The sequence below is a fragment of the Pristis pectinata genome, chromosome 12 (assembly GCF_009764475.1).
Source record: "Pristis pectinata isolate sPriPec2 chromosome 12, sPriPec2.1.pri, whole genome shotgun sequence".
In the NCBI taxonomy this organism is placed as follows: domain Eukaryota; kingdom Metazoa; phylum Chordata; class Chondrichthyes; order Rhinopristiformes; family Pristidae; genus Pristis; species Pristis pectinata.
Window position 1 is genome coordinate 34,380,265 of NC_067416.1, and position 23,736 is coordinate 34,404,000.

The window sequence follows — 23,736 nt, forward strand, 5'->3', positions numbered from 1 at the left end:
AAAAGGCAAGGCTAATAGGTTTAGGGAACCTTGGTTATCGAGGGATATTAAGGCCCTGGTAAAGAAAGAAAGTGGTGCATATCGGGTAAAGGCAGTTAAGGTCAAATGAGGTGCTTGAGGAGTATAAGAAATGTAAGAGAACACTTAAGAGAGAAGTCAGGAGGGCAAAAAGAGGACATGAGGTTGCTCTGGCAGACAAGGTGAAAGAGAATGTCAAGGGTTTCTATAGCTATATTAAGAGCAAAAGGGTAGCAAGGGACAAAATTGGTCATCTTGAATATCAGCATGGTCATCTATGCATGGAACTGAGAGATGGGGGAAGATCTTTTAATTTTTTTGAATCCATATTTACTCTGGAGACAGACACAGACTATAGAAGTGAGGCAAGAGAGTAATGAAGTCATGGATCGTATCTGGATTATGGAAGAGGAGGTGCTGGCTGTCTTGAGGCAAATTAAGGTGGATAAATCTCCTGATAAGCTGTCCCCTCAGACCTTTTGGGAGGCTAGTGCAGAATTACAGGGGCCCTGGCAGAGATATTTAAAATGTCCTTGGCCATAGGTGAGATACCAGAAGACTGGAGGATAGCTCATGTACCATTGTTCAAGAAATACTCTAAGAACAAGCCAGGAAATTGTAGGCTAGTGAGCCTGATGTCAGTTATGGGTAAATTATTGGAAGGTATTGTAAGGGACGAGATGCAAGTATTTGGATAGACAGGGCCTAATTAGGGATAGTCAACGTGGCTTTGAGCGTGGTAGGTCACGTCTAACCAATCAAAGAGTTTTTAGAGTAAGCTACCAAGAAGGTCTGGGGGAAAGGTGGTGCACTTGTCCTACATGGACTTTAACAAGGCCTTTGACAAAGTCCCACATAGGAGGCTGGTCCAGATGGTCAAGTCACTTGTCATTTAGGATGAAGTTGCCAATTGGATTCAACTTTGGCTTAGTGGGAGAAGCCAGAGATTGAAAGTAGATGGTTGTCTCTTGGATTGGAGGCCTGTGACTAGTGGTGTGCTGCAGGGGTTGGTACTGGGTCTGTTATTATCTATATGAATGATTCAGATGATGTGGTAAACTGGATCAGCAAATTTGCAGATGACGCCAATATTGGGGGCGTAGTGGATAGCGAGGAAGGCTACCAAAGCTTGCAGTGTGATCTTGACTAGCTAGGAAAATGGGCTGAAGAATGGCAGATGGAATTTAATGCAGACAAGTGTGAGGTGTTGCACTTTGGGAGGACAAACCAGGGTAGAACTTGAACTGTGAATGGTAGGGCTCTGAGGTGTGTGGTAGAACAGGAATGTGGGAATACAGGTTCATAGTTCCTTGAAAGTGGCATCACCGATAGGGTGGTAGAGAGAGCTTTTAGTATTGACCTTCATAAATCAGGAGTTGGATGTTACATTGAAATTGTGTAAGGTGTAAATACTATATTCCTTCCTCACTCTTAGAGGTATACAAAATTATAAGGGGTATAGCCGGGGTGAACACATGCAAGCTTTTTCCCCTACGGTTGGGTGAGACTAACTAGAGGACAGAGGTTTAGGGTGAAAGGTGAAATATTTAAGGGGAATCTGAGGGGAAACTTATTCACTCAGTGGTGCAAATGTGGAATGAGCTGCCAGTGGAAGTTAGTAGATTTAAGAGAGGTTTGGACAGGTACGTGGATGGGAGGGGTTTGGAGGGATATGGTCCAGGTGCAGGTCGATGGGACTAGGCAGATGATCAGGTGGCATGGACTAGATGGGCCAAAGGGCCTGCTTCTGTGCTGTAGTACTCTATGATGTTGGTTAGGCTGAATTCTGGTCACCTACCTACAGGGAAGATGTCAATAAGCTTGAAAGTGCAGAGAAAATTTACAAACATGTTGCTGGGACTTGAGGACCTAAGTTATAGCAAAAGGTTGAATAGGTTAGGAATTTATTCCCTGGAGTGCAAGAGAATGAGGGGAGATCTTATTAGAGGTATACAAAATGAGGGGTAGAGATAGGGTGAATGCATGCAGGCTTTTCCCCTCTGGTTGGGTGAGACTAGAACTAGAGGTCATGGGTTTAGGGTGAAGGGTGAAATATTTAAGGGGAATCTGAGCGGGATCTTCACTCAGGGTGGTGCAAGTGTGGAATGAGCTGCCAGCAGAAGTGGCAGATGTGGGTTCAATAGTAACATTGGAGAGGTTTGGGTAGATGCATAGATGGGAGGGGTTTGGAGGGATATGGTATGGATGCAGGTAAATGGGACTTGGCTGAAATTGGGTCAGCATGGATTAGATGGACTGAAGGGCCTGTTTCTGTGCCATAGTAATCTGGCTCTGACTAAGGTTCAGATAGATTTTTGGACTGCACAGGAATTGATAGTTACAGGATCTGAACAAAGGAGTCTTTTAATATTCTTGAAGGATGGGCAGGATGAGGCTCAAGTTGCGTTAAAGCAATTATTTTTTTTAAAAAGTGAGTGCAGAAGACTTATTTCTTTTATTGAGTGCACCTCAGGAATTGTTGAAATGTACACATTATGTAACTTGTAAAAATGGGATTTCACACAACACCAGGGGTGGATGGTTGTTGGAATCACATCTGCAAGATTGTTTCAGCTTCCAAAGGCTTAACTAGACCTGAGCAATATTAACTTCAAAGTTGGGTTTGAAATCTTTGGAGAAAGTGAATGGCAACAGAAATAATTCTGATTAGGTGACTATCAAGCCTCAGGTGATTGTAAATTCACTATTGCTTCTATTTATGGAAGAGGATGGCCTCCTGGGAAGCATCAAAGCAATGTGGCAAGATGTACACTGCCCTGTGACTAAACTTGGCTGGTGCTTTGTAAGAGAGCTCATGACTTAAGGCCATGGTATGTATGCTGTTACAACTATAAATTCTCCTCCATTTGACTGTTTATAAGGATATTTGTAAGATGCAATGTTTGTGCATATATGCAATGTAAGGTACAAGAAGTATTTAAAGTATGCCATGGAATTTTCTGGAATACATTGTATATGGCAGATAGTAGTGTAAGAAGGACACTTGACTAGCTGAGTGATTTTGAGTGCATTTTAATTTTGCTCCACTGTAATTTGTTCTAAATCAGAAGTGGTTTGAAAATTGAATTGGTACCTCCTGTTTGTTTTGCATAGGTTTCTGAGGTGATCGACCACTTTTAAGAGATGGGCCATTTGTAACATGCAATGTTTTAAAATTTATTTTCAGAGTCTGAGTGCTGTTAGCAAGGCCAGCATTTATTGCACATCCCTAATTGTCCTTGCAGAGGTGATGAGCTGCCACCTTGAACCAATACGGTCTTTCTAGTGAAGGTACTCTCAGTGCTGTTGGGTAGGGAGTTCCAAGATTTGGACCAGGAAGCAATGAAGGACCTACAATATATTTCTGTCTTGGGATGATGTGCATACTGGAAGGAAGCCTGCAGATGGTGGTATTCCCATGCCCTGCTGCCCTTGTCCTTGTTGGCAAAGGTCATGGATTTGAGAGGTCCTGTCAGAGTGACCTGAGTCTGCAAAGCATTTTGTAGATGGTGCACAAAGCAGTAAAAGGAATAAATGAGGTGATAGGATGCTTTCTCCCAGATGGTATCGTGCTGCTCAAGTTTTCTCAGCATTCCCATGCATGGAGAACGTTTATCATGTTCCTGACTTGTTTGCCACAGGATTCCGTGCCTCTGAACGGAAGGGCCAGGGTGCCCTTCCTAGATTATTCGTGGGGGTTTTGACAATGCTAATGCTGTCAAGGGTAAGTGGTTAGATTTTCTCTCGTTGGAGATGGTCATTTGCCTGGCAATTTTGTGGTCCAACTGTTACTTTACACTTAGATGACTTTTGGGCACTGGTTGATAAATCTTTGTGTGAGGTTGTGAATTGCTTCATTGGGTAAGGAGCAGCCAGTGCAACAGAACATTTGTGCAATCTTCAAACTTCCTGTTCTCTGATCATGATGGAATGAAGGTCTGCTAAACAGCTGAAGATCCCTGAGGAACTCCTGCAGTGATGTATTACAGCTAGGATGACAAACCCTGACTATCATAGCTATCTCCCTCATAATGTATGACTCCAACCACTGGAGTATTCTCCCTTTGCCTATTGACTTCAGTTTCACTAGATTGCCTTGGTGTTGCACTGAATTAAGTTCTGCCTTGAGGACTCTTGCCATGGAGCTGAGTGATCCTGGCAAAACCCAAACTGGGCATCAGTGAGTAGATTTATTGGTTAGTAAGTGCTGCTTGAAGGAACTCTTAATAACAACATCTGTCACTTTGAGAACAAACTGGGTTAAATTAAATAGCTTGGATTGGTCTTTTTGAGGAGAGAATGTAACGGTACAGTTTTTCCACATTGTGGTATAGATGCCAGGATTGTACTTGTAGTGAAACACTGATGTGCAGTGAGTTCTGGAATGCAAGTCTTTAGGTCTCTGGTTAGAATGTTTTTTGATTCTGTAGCCTTTGTTAAATTCAGAGCCCTCGGCTGTCTTATCAGATAAGATATCTTTAGTCACATGTACATTGAAGCACACAGTGAAATGCATCTTTTGCGTAGTGTTCTGGGGGCAGCCCGCAAGTGTTGCCACATTTTTGGCACCAACATGGAAACGCCCATAACTTCCTAACCAGTATGTCTTTTGGAATGTGTGAGGAAACCAGAGCACCTGGAGGAAACCCATGCAGACACTGGGAGAATGTACAAACTCCTTAGACAGTGGCTGGAATTGAACCCGGGTCACTGGCACTGTAATAGTGTTACACTATCCGCTACACTGCCATGGACCACAGATGAAATTGACTGAGAACTGGCTTCTCATGGTGGGGATTTTGGGAGGAAATGTGGATTATCAATTTGGCATTTCATGCTATGCCTAACCATTAAGGATGGGGATGTTAAAGTTTCCTCCTTCAATCAGATATTTAATAGTTACCACCATTCTCAATTAGATGTGGTAGAACTGCAAGGTTTTCATTAGATATTGGTTGTGATTGGTTAGCTGTCTCTATTCCATGTTGTTTTTGTTGAGGATTCTGTAACAGGTACTGGATCTTAAAGTTTGAAGTACAGGCAAATAGCTAGGATTTCATGCAGGTAAAAATGGGTGAGTGGTGGATAAGCTCCAACCTTTCATCTGTCAGAATTTAAATTTGCCCTTTGGTTTCATACTCCTGTCATGAGTGTGTTTTGGAAGTTAAATGATAGAGCTAATTGTAAAGTTGCTTTGTGTTTCCCAAAGGCACTGAATGCAAAATCAGATGATACAGTATATTTAAAGCTATCTACTGTAAAACTTCATTAATATTTCATTAACAACCTCTAACTCCTGTCCTGATATATAAAAGCTTAAGTATGGCTGAAGTTATCTTCAGGATAGAGCAGATATAGAAAAATTTCTTCTGTACTATGCAGAGTGACAGTGTGACCACATGATGCACTATGAATGTACTTTAACAGGAAACATTTTTACACGTGAGAAGTATTACCAATGTGCTGGGAGAAAGCATGTGACCATTGAGCAATTTAACAAATGGTTGTAGTTGGAACTGAAAGTAAGTGTTACCCATTCCATAAACTAAGTCATTGCACACACCCAGTGTTAGTTATCCAGTCTAGTACATCATGCTTCAATTGAATAGGATTACTTTTAACTTTTTTTGGGAATAGGTCCTGTCCAAATGAGGCATTCGCCATTCCATTAATATTATACAGGACAAAGCAGCCCACATTTGGGCATCCCACTTGCAACTCTGAACATTCGCTACCTCCACCACTGGCAATCTGAGTTTGCAGTATTTCTTTTTCAATCTTTTTATTAGTTTTCAAATTAATACAGATTAATATATAACATCAATGTTTGTACATGTAAGACAAAGAGATCAGGAGAACAATCATGGCATAGATCATAAAGAACAATAAAATATAAAAATCTGTAGATCCCATGATCTCTTAGTAAATGAATATAATATAAAAAAGGAAAGAAAAATTTATTATATAAAAAAGAGAAAAAAATCCCCAAATCAATAAGAAATTGTAAACAATATATCAAAGTAAACTAAACAGAAAAATTTCAAAAAAAAAGACTGGACTGAAATTTCTCTGTAGAAACAGAGCAGTATTATGTCATCAACTCTGTTCCTCTAAATTGGAAAGTTATTGAAAGGGGATCTATATGTGAAAATATTGAATAAATGGACTCCAAATATCTTCAAACTTAAGTGAAGGATCAACAGTACCACTCCAAATTTTTTCCAAGTTTAAATATGATATAGTTTGAGAGAACCATTGAAAAGTAGTAGGGGGTATTGGATCCTTCCACTTAAGCAAAATGGATCGTTTGGCCATTAATGTAACAAAGGCAATCATACGGTTAGCGGAAGCAGATAAATGGCCAGACTCTATCCTTGGTAATCCACAAATTGCAGTGATAGGGTGAGGTTGTAAATCAATATTCAATACATTTGAGACAATGTTAAAAATGTCTTTCCAATATTTTTCCAAAAGAGGACAGGACCAAAACGTGTGTCAAAGAAGCCACATTTGATTTACATCTGTCACATATAGGATTTATATGGTGATTAAAAACGGGCTAGCTTATCTTTTGACTTATGGGTCCTGTGAACTACCTTAAACTGTATCAAAGAGTGCCTGGCACACATTGAAGATGTATTAACGAAATGAAGAATTTTCTTCCATGTCTCTGTAGGTAAAGATGTCTGGAGTTCGCTTTCCCATTCATTCTTAATTTTGTCCAGTGATTCTGGATGTATTTTATAATTAAATCATAGATTATTGCTATCAAGCCCTTCTGATAAGGATTAAGACTTCAAATTTTTTCCCTAATTTCAGTTTTGTAAGGTGTGGGAAAAGAGGGTATAATAGCTTTTAAAAAAAATTTCTAATCTGCAAATATCAAAGTGTGATCTAGACAAATTGTATGTTAGACAGTTGTTCAAAAGATGAAAAACAGTTATCAATGAATAAATCATGAAAATATACTATTCCCTTCCTTTTCCATATAGAAAAAGCTGAGTCAACTCTGGATGGATGAAAGAAAAAATTAGATTGAATGGGACTTGACAAGTTAAATTTATTCAATCCAAAAAATTTACGAAATTGAAACCATATTCGTATTGTATGTTTAACAATTGGTTAATCATATGTTTAGTTAATTTGGTAAGTGCAAAAGGGAGTGATGCTCCTAAAATAAACTAATGAAAATCCGAGTACTGATTGGTGCTCAAGGTGTACCCATTTGGGACATTGAATTATGTTTGAATCTTGTATCCAAAAAATTAAATATCTGATATTAATTGCCCAATAATATAAAGTTAGGCAGGGCCATACCACCATCCTTTTTTAGTTTTTGCAAATATTTCTTACTTAACCTAGGGTTTTTATTCTGCCAAATATATGAAAGAATTTTAGAATCAATAGTGTCAAATAAAATTTCAGGACGAAAGTTGGAATCGCTTGAAATAAATATAAAAATTTTGGTAAAATATTGATCTTAACAGCATTAATTCTGCCTACCAATGATAAAGACAACAGGGACCATTTAGTAAATAATCCTTTAACATGGTCAATTAAAGGCAATAGATTAGCTTTAAATAAGTCCTTGTGTTTCTTGGTAATTTTAACACCTAAATACATAAAATAGTTACCAATCTAAAAGGTAATTGCCTGTAAATTGGGGTTTGCTTATTTAATGGAAAGTTCGCTCTTATTAAAATTCAATCGATAGCCGGAAAAAACACTAAACTGATCTAGTAATGAGAGTACTGCGGGGATAGATTCCTCCGGATTAGAAATATAAAGTAACAGGTCATCTGCGTAAAGAGATATCTTATGAATCTTCTGTCCGCGAGTAATGCCACATATACTTGAAGAGTCCCGAGTTTGCAGAATTTACTGCAACTTGAGTCTGCTTTGTCAGCAGTTCCCAAATGCAAAGTCTCCTATAGAGAAGGACAAGGGTAGTATAGTTACTGTATTTCCTGCGAGTTCCACTCATGCATTTAAACCCTGGAACTGCACTAGAGGGATCTATTCACCAGACAGACTGGTTTAAGAAATATGCTCACTAGCACATAGCCAGTTAATTTGAAAACAAACTGTCACCATGTACCAGTTTAAAAAAAAATTTGGGTTTGTACCACTTGTTCAGATATAAGGGGAAATGACAATAGACATTTAAATCAATAAAATTGGTGCAAAAGGATCAACAGAATCTCTGAACATGGAAAAGTTATTTGGTTAAATGTCTTGCAGGCAGTTTTAGTCACTTCAGTCAGGTGCCTGAATTGATTGATCAGAGTTTTGTTTAAAGGAAAAAATGGAATGAAATTTACCAGTGTTCATTGGTGATTTGTTTAAATGGCTAATATCCAGCTGTGAATTCAGTCACTTCAGATAGCTGTGTATTAGCCATTGAACAAAATCACCCATAAACATTGCCAAATTTCATTCTATCTTTTTACTGAACTGAGTTTGTTATTTTCATATTTTTGCTGGAGAAGACCAGTTATTTTCATGAAAAATAAAGTGATGTTGTCTTATGTGAAATTGTCATTTATTTTATCCCCATAAACAAATGAAATACATTTCTGAATATTTTGGTATTTGAATGCTAAATTTGACTTGTTCAATTTCTTTGCATATTCCAGTAAGTTCTTAAAATTTCCATGTATTTTACCAAAATGCAGTTGTTGAACATATTTCAAATATACTTCAGGTTTTTTTTTAATTGCTGGTTGTGTGTGGTATTGGATCTTATATTTTCTTAATCCTGATCATGATTTCTCACTTCAACCCCTGGCTTCAAAGAAACATTTCCATTGTTTACTGAACATGAAAGCTTATTAATTGGCAATGGGATTTTGTTAATCCTTTTACTCGAGCCTCTCAACGTTTTGTTTGTAAGATGAGTATTGTGCAAAACAATAATTATACTATGTTGCTCTATAAGGAAATGTTACTGCATTTCTGCAAGCATCTTGTCAAAGACTGACCAATTCTGTCAAAGCCCACAGAAAATGTTGAAGTTGCCATAGTTGTATAAAAAGTCATTATTATGGCAACATCTAAATATTTTGATTGGATTAGAAGGCTAAAGTATAGAACAAAGCAGTTTTGAGATGAGAAGTGGTGTACATCCATAAAGTTTGCATCTTGATATCTGCAGCTTTATCTTTTATATGGTGCTAAAGCAAAGTAACTTGCAATTTGCTTTTGATCTTTTTTGGTTTCCTTCAGTGCTAAATTTAGAACTCTTCAGTTTGCATGCTTTTGAATGGTACATCAAAACCAGAGATCTTAGCCAAGAAACTACTGTTAATGGATATGAATTTGTCTGAATGATTTTTCTTAGTGCAATCTTATGAATTGATAGCTCTGTTCAAAGCAAATGGGCATCAAATGCTTGAAGTTAGCTATTTATCTGTTTAGTTGAAGTCTCCTGGTCTCTTCATTAGCTTGCTTTGCCACATCTATTTTTATTTTTAAGGCCTTTCAGAATATCCCATTGTCTAATTTTGAGAATTGACTTCAGCTAGGGTGAACTTGTGAAAGGATTGGGTTTGCTCAGTATTAGGGCACCCCTGTGAAATTGTTTTGAGGCTCTGTTTGAAATGTTCTTTATAAACTAAATTCCTTTTGTGGAAAGGCAATGGAAGAAGTTATTGGCAAGTCCTGTTTTGCTTTTGGCAAAACTCCAGTTTTGTTTGTTATTTCTGAAGAACACCAGTTAAAGATGAAGAAATTGTTGCATTATCTATAAACAGACTGTAATGACATTTACAGGAAAAAGGGCAAAGGCCATAAGCATTGTATTTGTGCTGTAAAGTTCTTGCGTAATAATGCAGCTGCAAGGCAGATATTAGTGCTTCGTTGGATGAAAGTCAGTTTAACATGCCAGCAATGCAAACTCAGTATGGATATTGTTATAGATTCAGTTGAATCATTTCCACTGAAACCCATGAAGTAACAGAAGATCTCCAATAACTGAAGCTGGGTTTAATGTATCATTGGCGTTCAATGATTTTTCAATTACATTAGCATTAGATTTACCCTGTAGTTATTAGTATGGATATGCTGAGCTGCAGAGTGATAAAGTAGATGCATGGTTAAATTGTGAAGTGACTTGTCTTTCTCAGTAACTTTCTTTGAAGTTAATTCTTCCTGTACAAATTGTCAGTTATGTAGAAGTCTGTTTGCATGAAATAGCATTGCTATTGTGATTTGAAGTGATGGTGATTTGTTGCATCTTGCCACCCAGTTAACAAATTTATATGGGAATTCCTGCCTCATTTTCATTGAGCGGGACACAATTTGTTTAACTGTTTATCAAGTGCATTGTGTTAGATTAATTTTGTATTGGTTTGAAACATTTTAAACTTCAAGTTGCACTAAGGAAAGTTTAAATGTGGCATGATGACATGCTTTACTAGAGCTTACTCGTGGTATTCAAATTTCACACCTTCATATCACAGCTGTAACATCTATAAAGGCTTCTCCCTCTTCATCTATTATTAGATATTTACCATTTCCATGTATCAATCTTAGTATAATAAAATATATAAAGTAATACTAAACATAACCTTTTTGTTCATGCAACTTAAATGTTAACACAAATTGTGCAGCTCTGGTTCTTTCACCATGATTTAAATTTATGCCTTGTCACTTACTCCTCTACCATTTGAAACACTGTCAGAACTAGTCATGATTTTGAGCATCTCTTATCAAATCTGCTCCTAACCTCTTTGGAAGAAGCTTTTCTGTTCTCTACACATTATTGAAGCTTATTGTGCCTGGTACCATTTTTATAGACTTCTTCATACTTGCTTTCTTTCGGCACTTTCCATAAATTTGTGATAGCTACATTTCCCCTTATTTCACCTATCTCCTCAGTGTCGAGTGACCCAAATACTACTAGATAAAGCAGTGAATTATATCCTGCATTTAGACCTCATGATGTGGTATCTTCTTCATTAGGGAAACAAAATGTAGATTAGGTGACCACTTTGCAGAACTCTTCAGTCCCCATGGATAACTTCTAGCCTTCCAAATATCTGTTGTTCTATTCTACTCTCTTTTGGCTTCCAGATTAAGATCCAACCTCAAAATATCACATCTTTCAACCTGACGCATTACATTGTTCACAGAGCAACAAAGTTCAACAATTAGAAAATGAGCCAATCCAGCCTTGCATCCCTCATTTCCAGCTTTGCTTTGCTTCTAGATTTCATTCCTGCTGACACCTGTCTAGATGTACCTGTGCCACAGCCACTTCTCATTCATTTTCTCCAAGTCCACACTATCACAGAACTTCCCTTTTTATTCCAATGGAATTTAAAATTTGTTTCATTCTTAACTCTTCCCTCGAGTTGAAAGGCAATTGACTTGAAACATTAACTTTGTTGCCTCTCCACAAATGCTGCTTGACTTGCTGAGAATTTCTCATTTTCAGTTTTTATTTCAAATTTGAAGTGTATTGATTTTAAATTATTGGAAAACAAATTCTGTCTTGGATTAATATGGTTGGACCACAATCACATGGTCACCTTGTCCAACTTGGTGACTTGAGGGTGGGGGGTGGGGGTGATGGTTGTAAGGTTACCTATTGGAAGATAGTACAATTTACTGCCAAGAAGGGTAGTTTGGTTATTGACATTTGCTTGGCAGGAGTGCCATTTTTCACTTATTGCATTCAGCTTGAATGTTGTCCCAGTCTTGCTGCACGTCAGCACAGACTGTTACATAAACTGGGATGTTTCCCCTTATTCTGTGAATAAGGAGGGGGATCATTAAGTAAAAAAAGATCATACAGGATTTGTTGGTTAAAGCAACGGTGACTAAGTGGAGAATGGAATGCAGAGATGGGGGGATCATCACCCACCATTCATGTCTTTTATTCAAAGGCATTATCTCATTGCAATCACACACAACATTCTTGGTGATTTATTCCCCCCACCCCTTCTCTCTCTCTCTCTCTCTCTCTCTCTCTCTCTCTCTCTCTCTCTCTCTCTCTCTCTCTCTCTCTCTCTCTCTCTCTCTCTCTCTCTCTCTCCCCCCCCCCCCCCCCCCCCCCCCCCCCCACCTTGAGTGAAGGCATTTTTAAGGACTTGCGCAGAGGACAAAGACCCCCTCACATCTGTATACCAGTCTGCTGCTGCCTCTTTCGCGTGTGTTATACTAGCAGAAGAAATCATGACTGGAGATGAGATGGAGAAATTCCCTGATGAATGATTTGGTGAAAATTAATATAGCAAAATTTTACTTTTCCAGCCTCTGAAATAGTTCTCCCAATTTTGACATGAATCCTCAAGAATTACTAGGATTTTTGCAAAGTCAATTGTGCTACCTTCAGCTTTCTTTCAGATTGAAAAGCAGAAAGTAGGCTCCATAGCTCAAGCTGCAAACTGCCAGGTTGAATTCCAGTGGTAACACTGGGTGTGAATTTATTTATAAACAGTGAACAAAATGGTGGAGCAGGTGTAGTGAGCAAAAAGTTGGAAAAGGAAAACACTGTGATCACAATCCCAAGAAGTCAGTTTCAGTTTGGTTAAGATCATGTTTGTTCCCTGGCAGTGATGGAAAGATTATTGATTCAATCAGCAAGTTGTGTGGGGTGTGGAAGATCTGGGAGGAGACAATTTGTTCATGCTTTTTTTTTGTCTGCTTCTTATTTTATAAGAGCAAAGAAATTGAGCTTTTTTTTCTTTGGAGGAGTACATTTGAAAGAGTGGATAGTATCTGAAGAGAAAATTGTTTGCATTGTCAGCAAACCAAGAAAGAATGCTGTGTTCTGTAGTTGAGTTGGAATGGAGTACATACTAAGAAAATGAGACTGGAGGCTGGAATCTAGAACAAAACCAGAATGCTGGAAGAACTCTGGTCAAGCAGCATTTGTGGAGGCAAGAGATGTAATCCTCAGTCCTGATGCAGGGTCTCTACCCAAAACAACAACAACTTGCACCTCTTGCCATCCATGGATGCTGTTTGACCTGAGTTCTTGCAGCATTATGATTTTGTTAGTGTTAAGAGTTTGGTTTCATAAATAAGATAAAGCTGATTAAGGGCAATGGAAAAACATTTAAAGCATGGGGCCAGGGGAACTATGGAGTAGGGTGTGTCTAAGTGAACCGAACAAAGGATTGGTGGATATAATTAACAGTTAAGGAGGAAACTGACATGAAAGTGGTATTGAAGCTAATATTGGATCAGCTATGACCTGACTGAATGGCAGCACAAGTTTGAGGGGCTAATTGGCTTGCTCCTGCTCCTGTTCTCAAGAATTAACTAGTTCACTGACTGTATATGGTTCTTGTACACTTTGGAGTGCTGGAAGTGCAAGTTTTCTGATATGCTTGGAATCTGCACAGTATTGGGAAAATGTATAAAAATGGGCATTGATTTGAATCGGACAGAATTGAGGTAGGTATAAGTGGGTAGGAATGACGGTTGTACTTTCATTGTAATTTTGTTCTCCCTGGAAGATAATTCTTGCTGAATAGCAGCTAACATTGAAGTAGCAGCAGACAATTGTACTGCTGACAGTCTGGGAGTTGGTTCGCAGGCCCACAAATCTATTGAGTTGAAAATGTTAGTGTAGCTCCAACATGAGGTGTATTTTTTTTGGGGGGGGGGGGGGGGTGGTTGCTAAAAAGTGTTCAGGCCGTACAAAGATGTAAGTAAATCAGACTGTAGCATTCAGTTGCCTTGTTACATGAAATAATGCCAAACTAATATTATTTAAAAATGGATTTTTACATGTCCAGTACTATGAACTCAGAAGTGACTTCTGCTGTGATGATGCAAAAGTCTGTTTATAGTGGAATTCCAAAATCTAGATTGGAGTTGCAGGTTCCTGATACTGTGGTGCAAAATTTTGTAAATGTTTTAAAGGTCGATGATTCAAACACTTTGTAATGAGGATCTGCATGTGTTTCTGAATTTGTTGGATGGAGCTTTCCTATTTTACTGGCTTTGAGTTTGTACCAGAATTTGGCTGTTAGCAAGGGAAGATGGTATGTTCATACACATCTGTAGCTATTTGCCTTTTACCGTAAATACATTGCACATCATTAGATCTTTGATTATGCAATGCAGTATTCACTTGTTCCAGGGTACAGATGGAGTTTTGATTGATAATCCTTGAATACTTATCTATTTTTAATTAAATAATATGACTAATTGGGGAAAGATTTGGCAACAGATCCAGATATATGCTGCAGGGCACCCATAGTGCTTTAATATTTAGTGAAACTATGCAGCTTGGAGCTCTGGTCTCCCTACCTAAAGAAGGATATGTTTGCTACGCGAGGACAGATTAAGCAGACTGGGCCTCAACACTCAACTCTAGAGGAATGAAATTTCAGCTGCCTTCTAGGTAAACAACTTTTTTCAAATCCTTTCTAAACCTCCAACCTTAAGCCTATTCTCTCTGATTATAGATGTTTTATTATTAAGGGAAAAGGTTCTTGCTATTTACGCCAATGCCTGGTCAAAATCCTGTAACTTCCTCTCTATAAAAAGCATTGTGGGCTTACCCACACAAGGACTGCAATGGTTCAGGAAGGCAGCTCACCACCACTTTCTCAAGCACAACAATTAGGGGTAGGCAATTAATTTCTGGCTCAACCTGTGAAGCCCACATCCATTGAGTGAATAAAATAAGTCTCTGTGTCTCATTATTTTGTATACTTTAATTGGGTCACCACTTGCTCTTCTCTACTCCAAAGAACACAAACCAGGCCCACCCAGTATGTCCTCGTAGCTGGAATACTTCATCCCAGGCAACTTAATTTCCTTCACACTCCACGTCCCCAGTGCATCATCATGTCCTTCATAGAACTGCACACAGTAATCTATCTGTGGCTTAACTAATATTTTGCATGATTGTGCCATGACCTCTTACTCTTGTATTTTATGTCTTGGCTAATGAAGTATCCTGTATGGCTTCTGAACCTGTGCTGTGCTCTTTGGGGTTCCTTGAACATGCACACAAGTTCTTCAGTACATCCTAGGGTCATGCCATTCATTGTGTAATTCATAGTGTTATTAGTCTTCCCAAAATGCATCATCTCACTTTTTTCAGCTTTAAGTTCCATCTGTCATTTCTCTGCCCATCTTACCAACTCATCAATATTGTTCTGTAGCTGAAGACTGTTATCCTTATCAGCAACACCTAGTCTTTGTTATCTGCAAACTTGCTAATCATGTTTCTGAGATTTGCATCAAGATTTTTCTCTTGATTTGTAGTGTTCATAAGCAACTAGTGGCCCATAATCCATTTTAGGATAGAAATTAAGAATCAGCCATGTTACTGAGAGTTGCATAAGGCCAGACCAGGCAAGAATGGTATGCTTTTTCCCTTAAAGGACATTAGTGAACCAGATGAGTTCTTGCAATTCAAGTTTTGTGGTCATCGTTGCTAAGACTTTTTTAAATTCATATTAACTTAATTTAAATTCCACGGCAATTGATATAGGATTTGAACTCTTGTCTCTGGATCACTAATCCAATCTATTAGGTTACTAATCTGGCAGTTTAACTACAGCACTGCCATCCAGTAATGAATTCATGCATGTAAACTGCATCTTGTGACCATGTGGCAGGCCATATTTTACAGTAGGGTTTTGTATCATGCAGTACAACTAGTGACTGGTTTTCAATGGCCGGGGGTGGGGGGGAGGGAGAGGAGGAATGCAAGAATAAAGAGGTTAATAGTTTAATATAACAAAATGGTGTAAACAAAGTGAGCCACATCTTGTGTGACATAATAGTGAGGTTCTGCAGGCATCTTTGAGTTTTGCTTCTGGTGCTTGATGACTCCCATTCTTAGTTTAATTAAATTTGGAACAAAATTTGGATTGACATAAATGTTTGCTATTACATCTGAGAAATTTCAAAGTAAAATTTCTTTACAGATCTTGATGGATAATTAATTCCCATTTGATATCTAGCACCGTTTCTTTATTAACCTTTCTTTACTGATTCACACAAGTACTCCGATAGTGTGTTGAAATTAAAATGAGCTAGGGGTTTGAAATTAACTTGCCAACTTAATACTAATGTTATACTTTCGTCACTATTACAGAAATGTCCTGCTCTAATTTTTTTTTTGTCATCTCCAACCCCCTTCCCCAGCCAGGTTCACTTTCCACCTCACAAAATAAGTTTATTGCACCCGAAAAATGCAAGCTACTTGAGGATCTGCTAGCTGTGAGAAAACTTCAAACCAAATCACCAGATAAGCTTTATGTGCCAAATGGGATTCTTGAAAGAAATTTGTTAATGTTCTGGAGACGATGAACAAGCCATGGGAAGAACTGGTTTTTAACCTGGGAAGGGAAGTGAAATTCATCTTGAAGATGCTGCTGCCAGTTAGTACTCGTTTTTAGTGCATCTCAACTTTGTTACTGAAATGAAGGAGGTGGTGGAATGGTCATCCAAAGATGTGCTAGACTGGCTGACGGAGCATGGCATGCAAGAGTATACTGATGCATTTCAGAATAAGCTTGATGGCCCGGGCTTATTAAAACTGTCTCGGGAGGATTTCCATAGACCACCTTTGTCACTTGTTGCATCAGACAATGGCCAGCAACTGCTGGAGAAAATAGAAACACTAAAGATGGAGCATCACATAGAAGTGCACAAGAATGGTCATGCCAACGGTCATCTTAACATGAGTTCTCTGAATGCCGACAGCGAGAATGACATCCATAATAAAACCAAAAGGACTGGGTTGGCAAATGGTTACCGAAAAGAAATGGTTCAAATATCGATGCCAGAACAGGAGTGGCTTCCATCCTCTCTAGAATGGTGGAAGACTGGTGTGGCTTTCCTTTATGCACTTTCCTGTTTTCTACTTACAACGGTGATGATCTCAGTTGTCCATGAACGTGTGCCTCCCAAGGAGGAACAGCCACCTCTACCAGACAAATTTTTTGACTATTTTAACAGGGTGGAGTGGGCCTTCTCCATCTGTGAGATTAATGGCATGATACTTGTAGGATTATGGTTAGTTCAGTGGGTCCTGATGGAATACAAGTAAGTAAAATGAACTATGTAGCCTTCAAATGTAGCATTTTGTTTTCAAATGTACAGATTTGGTTCAATTTCTATTTGTTTTTTTATAAAAGCTTTGTTCAATAACCTAAAGCCAGTCAATTATTAAATAAGTTCCTGATTTATCCTAAAGTTCTGTAATTAGTTAAAATATGTAAATTTTAGTTTTGTCTTTAAAGGGACACCTGTGTTCTAATGGAGTAATGTGACTGAATTTGTTCTCATTGGAGAGAATAGCATTAAAATTTATGCTAACCATAAATGGATTTAATTTGGAATGTAATTATACGTTTCAATTGAATATTATGTAACATGTATCCAGGAGTATGACTTTGAAGAGCAGTTAACAATCATGTTGGTTTGATGTACCATAACTGCAGTATATGGTTAGGAGTCTGCTGGACTTCTAGTTGCTCTGCAAATTTGTAATAATTTAACAAAGCAGCCATTTTCAAAAGCGACCAGTCATAATATACTGAGCATATCTTTAAACATATTCACCTGGTTGGAGGGATTTGAAGATCATTATATGCTTGGTTAAGATTAAGAATGTATTTGATTACATCTTGCAGGTGAGAGAAGTAAGTGTGCAAAATTTGGACACCACACAGTGAAATAAAAAATGGAAAAATTCTGAAAATGGCTGATCCTGTTTTGACTAGAGAAGCTTTAACTCCTTAATGGGAAAGGGTGAAGGTATAACAAGTGTAGACTTAAGTATGCATGAAGGATTATAGTATTAAACCTAAAACACTTATTCAGTTTTGTTAAACTCTAGTTCTAAGATTGAGCTCACCTTTGGGGTCAGCCATAGAGGAAATTAATTTTTTTTTCTCTTGGAAGTATAATCTGGCGTTGTTCATATTAACCACATCAAGCATTGACAGAACTAGATTCTTGGCACAGTCTCTTTGTAATTTAACTTATTACTCCATAAAATATCTCTCTAGCTCCATTTGTCGTTTCCATTATTATAAAGTTGCAATAATACTGCATTTTCTTAGGACATGACATACTTAAAACTAGAATAATTTTCATGAAGTACCATTTTTAAAAAAAATGAAGGGTATTAAATCCTGCCTTGTATCCCATCCATACTTCTCATTTTTAATGTTTGCTGTTATTCAAAGGTGGATGAAATGGTTTATGGAATCATGGCAGATGTGAATTCTGTAGCATTTTAATGTGGTTGTACAGGCCAAGAAATCAGTTTCACTCTTTTTTTGTGTTAACTTGGTTGTTTTGCGCCTGAATGGTCTGACAATTGCATCATCACAACCTGTGAGGAAAAAAAAAGTTCAGATGGACATCCAATTCTTGATTATTCTCAAATGATACTTCATCCCTGCAGCTTGAAAAACAGCCCCTAACTCCTGAGGAGAGGTTCAACTTGGTTGCAGTGCCTCTCCATAAGTTGTCAGTATATGTTTGTAGAGTCCTGCCCCATTTTTTAAACCACTCTCAAGGGAGAAGGTATAAAGGTTGAAAACATTATTTCTGTTTGTGGCTTGGGGGCTGGGGGAAAACACAGCAATTCTGCCTTATTTGATTGCAACAGTAGTATACTTGAAATGTTAATGTTTCTTCCCCTTTTCTCCCTTTCCTATCCTCCTTTCCCACCTCTCACGACCCCACCCCTCTCATCAGATCCATTGTGGGCAGGAGATTCTTCTTCATAGTTGGCACCCTTTACCTGTACAGATGTATTACAATGTATGTGACAACACTCCCAGTGCCTGGCATGCACTTCAGCTGCTCTCCAAAGGTGAGTTTTCCCACAGAGTAAAATTAAAGCGAAGCATTAAACTCATTAAAAGTTTAGAATTGTTATATTGTTAGTTGGAAAGCTAACATTAAATGGCCAAGTAAAATTTTCTTTAAATTTTACCAACTGAACATTTGCCGTTTTTGAAAGATTTATAGCTAAAATATGCATGTTAAATTTGTTCATCCTAATAATAAACTATTATTTTAGTCTTAAGAAGAGCCTGAGGAAGATGTAATTCATTGATTTGAATAAATCTCATTATAGAACAAACACATGGTGGAAAGGTTGTGTATTTAACTTTAAAGAAGAAATTATTGCAATGAATGTCATATTCCAAAGCAATGCAGTTTCTGGCTCCTGTACATTGAGAATATAATAATTTAAAGTCCCATTTTTGCAAAATGGAACCATGTTCAAGCAGATTAAACTCTTAATTGCAAAATTTTTAAGTTTTGAGTTAGAGAGTGGTTTGAAAATTGCAGTTCTGATAAATGCTTGGTCTGACTTCACTTGGTGCATAAAATTGGGGAAGGGAAGAATTCAGTTGATCAACATTGGAATTGATGATTTATTTGGATGTTCTTTTGAACTTGTGAAATGGCTAATTTATGGGATTAGTGCTTTTGATGTTAATTAGTTTGTATGCTGTTCCTTGCTCGACTTTCTAAATAAGTCATTCAAATGTAAAAAAAAGTCCTTAAACAGAAAGAATAACACTCCTGTTTATGCTAACTTCTGAATTAATGTTTCTAAATTCAATCAATGCCCTGCGTAATCCTAGGAATGATTTGGTTTCTTTATATATTAAAAAAAATCTAATATAGATGAATATGATCAGATTATAAACCTGTTATGCAGAGGCCAGAACTGGATCATTTGTAATTTCTAATTTATTAATTAACAGTATTTTCCACCAGACTTGGACTGTCCAAAGTCAATTCAGTATTCCAGCAATACTATATGTGCAGCACCTGATTTTTGGTTTTCACAACTGAACCTCCAATTTTATTGAAGCAAGTGCTCTTAAGTTGGTTAAATGTTTACTTGTTTATATGGCAGATGTATAAATAGTTGTGACCTAAATCACTTAATCTTTAGAAAGCCTTGTGATCATTTGAAGCTCTGTAGAATATATAGGAACTGGTCCTTTGACTACTGCTTTTGGAAAGCTTCAACTAATTCCATATTGTATTTGGGATTAGTTGTGTTTATTCGCTGAAATCCTGAGAGGAAGGAGTACCACGCCATTATAAATTGTTATGATTAAATCCATGGGATTAAAGTGCATCAACATTGATATGCAGTACAATTTACAAAAAACGTGTTTTAATTGGTAGCGGAGGCAAATGTTACTTAGTGGTTTTAAAATTTTGTTGTTGGGGAAGTTGATAAATACAATTTGAATAGTCCATGGGAAAAGGAAGGAGATGATGAGATATGGTTAAGACTAAGGATTGGAGGGTTTTACCAGGCTTCTTTAGATCTTGTATTAATGAAAGGTGGCCAAGGTCTGACAATGTAGTAGAATGTGGCTGTTGTATTTGGGAGCTTTGGATATGTTGAATATGATGAGGAACCATGAAGGGAATATAGGAAGCCTCTGAATATTGGGGTAGAATTACCAGTTTGTTGAAAGGTATTTGAACCAAGTATAGAAGTACTTCCAAAGTGACTACTGAGCCTTCACTGCATTAATACAAGTGGATCATGGTTGGGGTTATTAGGATTATTTCCTTAAACATGGGAGGGTGGAGAGGTCAATCTGAGGAATACTTGAAGACGAGGCTTCAAGAATTCCTCTTCACCTTTTTTGAAGTTTACAGAAGGCTATTTAAAATGTAATCCATCTTTTGGCATTATCTTCACATCCACATCTGGAAAAATTAGTTAAAAGGACCTAATACATTTAAAATTGGTTAGTTGGATGGGGGGATGGGCAGCAAAGGGAAGGGTTGGGAAATGGCTTATTGATTTAGAGCTTCTACTGACTGGAAAATCGACGTCTTCAGGCCAATTGCAAGTGTCATTGTAGTACTTGAAGGGTTGGGGACAGTTTTCACAGGGCGGTATTGAATAGTATCTGTCTGTACTAGATACAGAATTGAAAAGACTCGATGCATGTAAGCTTATTGGAAAACTGGAATTAACTAACATTTTGTGTATGAATTCCAGTCTAATGTAATCTATTATAATTGCGGCATGTGCACTTCATTACAACAAGGCATTTGACTTGTTTTTGGCCATGTGTTCACATTGACATTTCCCTTTGTGAAAATGAATATAATCATCACAATGCAGATGTAGGTCCTTCGTCATTCTCAGTGGTCTGAGATTTTTAGCTATCCTTTCAAACTTGGTCACCAACACATTTATTGAAAAAAATAATATTGGCCTTTGCTAGTATATTTAAATGATTCTATCATGAATATTTAAATATAATATTTGGCAGAAGGAATTGTACATTCAGAGAATTGCTGGCCAGCTTGGAAATCAGAACATGGGTTGTCTTTGAGTTATTTATTTTCTGTTTTTGTCCAGATTTGATTTTTGTATTCTTCTAATGTTGAGAGATTCTGTTCTTGGGAAACAGTTTATTGATGGGAATTTTTGGTTCCAGACTGGGTTTCTGCTGTATGGAAAAGGGCTATCCAATTCCCCATGTTGATAATTAGCAGAAGCGATAACTCATTTCTGTAATATAACAGTACTGTTCTTGTGTTGGATATTTAAGGTTGCATATCTCTAATAATTAAGCAGTTGTGGGCAATCAAGCTATAACTTTCGTGATTCTATTTTCTGCTTCTAGAGAGATCATGTACAAAAGATGTTTCGTTCTACTTTCTAGAGAAGGCAAGTTCAAAAAATGATGTGAAGCCTGACAGATAGAAACTGCATGTGTATTTGTTTGTTATTGTCACTTGTACTGAGGTACAGTGAAAAACTTGTCTTGCATACCATTTGTACAGATCAATTCATTACGCAGTGCATTGAGGTTGTACAGGGTAAAAACGATGACAGAATACAGAGTAAAGTGCCGCAGCTGCAGAGAGTACAGTGCAGGTAGATTGAGGTCGAGAGTCCATGTCATAGTAATTCTTAGAGACATAGAATTTAAAAGAGTAGAACTATTATAGTAGTAGAATGAGTAGATCTGCAGAGAGCAGCTAGCAACGAGTTGCCACGCTCTGGCGCCATCTTGCTTTTTGTTTGGGTGCACATTATCTGAATTTTTCATCTGCCAACTCCCCTCCCTCATTCTTGCCCTTATCTTTAGGCCCCTCCCCTCATGAGCATGCCCTTCACTTTACCTCTCCCAACTCTGAGACTCCACCCCCTCTTGATGCCAATCAGAATAGATTTAGCTCTTGTACAGATAGATTCCACTCCTTTCTTTGTATTCCTTGTCTACTTTTTGCCTAAAATGATACTAATTCCTCCTTTAGTAGAATCCAGCGCACTCTCTCTCCCATAAATCTTTTTCTTTCTTAAATATACTGGTGCCCATCCATCTGCCAGTGTAGCTTAAACCCTCTCCATTCGTGCTAGTGAGCCTCCCAGTAGGACACAAGGCCTAGTTCCATTGAGGTACAACCTATCCCTGTTTTAACTAGGTGTCTCCTGCACAGGACTGTTCTCAATTCCCCAAGAATCTGAATCATTCCTTCCCAACACTTTGCCTTAAGCCATGCATTGATGATCCTCATCTTCCAGAGATTACTACCTCCAAGGTCCCTACTTTTTAAATTTTTCGAGTTCCTGAAAGTCTGTACGTCCTTGGTATTTGTCCTATGTTGTTGGTATTGACGTGTACTGCAACTTCTGGTTTATCTATTAACTCTACCTCCCCAGTAGAAAGATAAAGGACATGGAAAAGATGTGTAATATTCTGCAATGTATTATACAGGATTTGAGGATGGCTACAGAAATAACTGTGTATCTAACTACAGAATTTCCTGTAGTGACAGCATTGCTATACTTGGCTCCTTTTGTGTCGTCACTTGTGCACTGGTTCCATGGTCTGTACTAGATTACAACATGTTTTCGCTTCAATGTGGCATACAAGCAGAAGAGCCCTGCACTTCCTGCTTTTTCCATTTGCTTTCCTGAAGGATAGTCACTTTCTGGAATGTATGTGTATGCAGAGGCCTGAAATTCTTATGTGGCACAGGAACTGCAAGTGATGATCCTCATTTGCTCATCCATGGTCTAAAAGAGAACCTCACTTCCCTTTGTAAGAATCTTGTTAGTGTTTTGTTTAAATTATTAATTTTAATTAATGCCCATAGACCTTTAATTTAGCTCAGACTCAAACTATAATTCTGTCCAGCTAATCACCTACTTGTATCTTTTGATTTTCCTGAGTTTTTTTCCTCCATTTCAAAGCTCCCTATGCAGCCACAATGCAGTAAAAACTGGCCTTTTAATCTCCATTCTCATTTATTTGCTCAGCTTTTCAATATTCTGCCGGTCATAGTTGCTACTTAATTTTTACTTCGTTTTTAGTTTCTTTGATCAACTGATAACCTTAAAGCTGTAAATCTTATCTGTATACTTTTATCACTGGGAGGTACTTTAGACCAAGCCCCCAACTGTAGAGAGGAAAATGATGGCTGTTATATTCGCTAGCCAGTCAATTCACAGCCTTCCTGTAATGTCACACTGTTTTTCTTTTTTTTTCTTCCCCCAAATGCAAGCACCTGGGCCTCAATTTATCTTCTCCCTGCTGCTCTCGTTACCTGTCAGGTCCACTCCTGCTGCTGAATCTCTTATTCCAGGTAACTGGTGGGTACCTTGTTAATTTTTAGGCTATAGTTGGGATATTCTATCTTGTACTTAAAACTTGGTATCCCCAGTTACTTATCTACTTTCAGACCAGATTTTTGTTAGAGTAGATGCATTATCTTTGGACT

At 37.8% G+C, this 23,736-nt stretch overlaps 1 protein-coding gene across 13 annotated transcripts in view; it reads left to right on the plus strand.

Moving 5' to 3' along the window:
- Positions 1-23,736, plus strand: part of sgms1b (sphingomyelin synthase 1b) — a 92,783-nt gene that overhangs the window by 54,236 nt on the left and 14,811 nt on the right. For 8 of the 13 annotated variants that reach the window (XM_052027351.1, XM_052027353.1, XM_052027354.1 and 5 more), the window contains 2 exons: positions 16,138-17,040; positions 18,706-18,823. In XM_052027351.1, the coding sequence (XP_051883311.1) occupies positions 16,415-17,040; positions 18,706-18,823 (744 nt within the window). In that variant the 5' untranslated portion in view covers positions 16,138-16,414. The remainder of the gene's footprint in view (positions 1-16,137; positions 17,041-18,705; positions 18,824-23,736) is intronic. The other 5 variants (XM_052027357.1, XM_052027363.1, XM_052027358.1 and 2 more) reach the window with 1 other exon arrangement.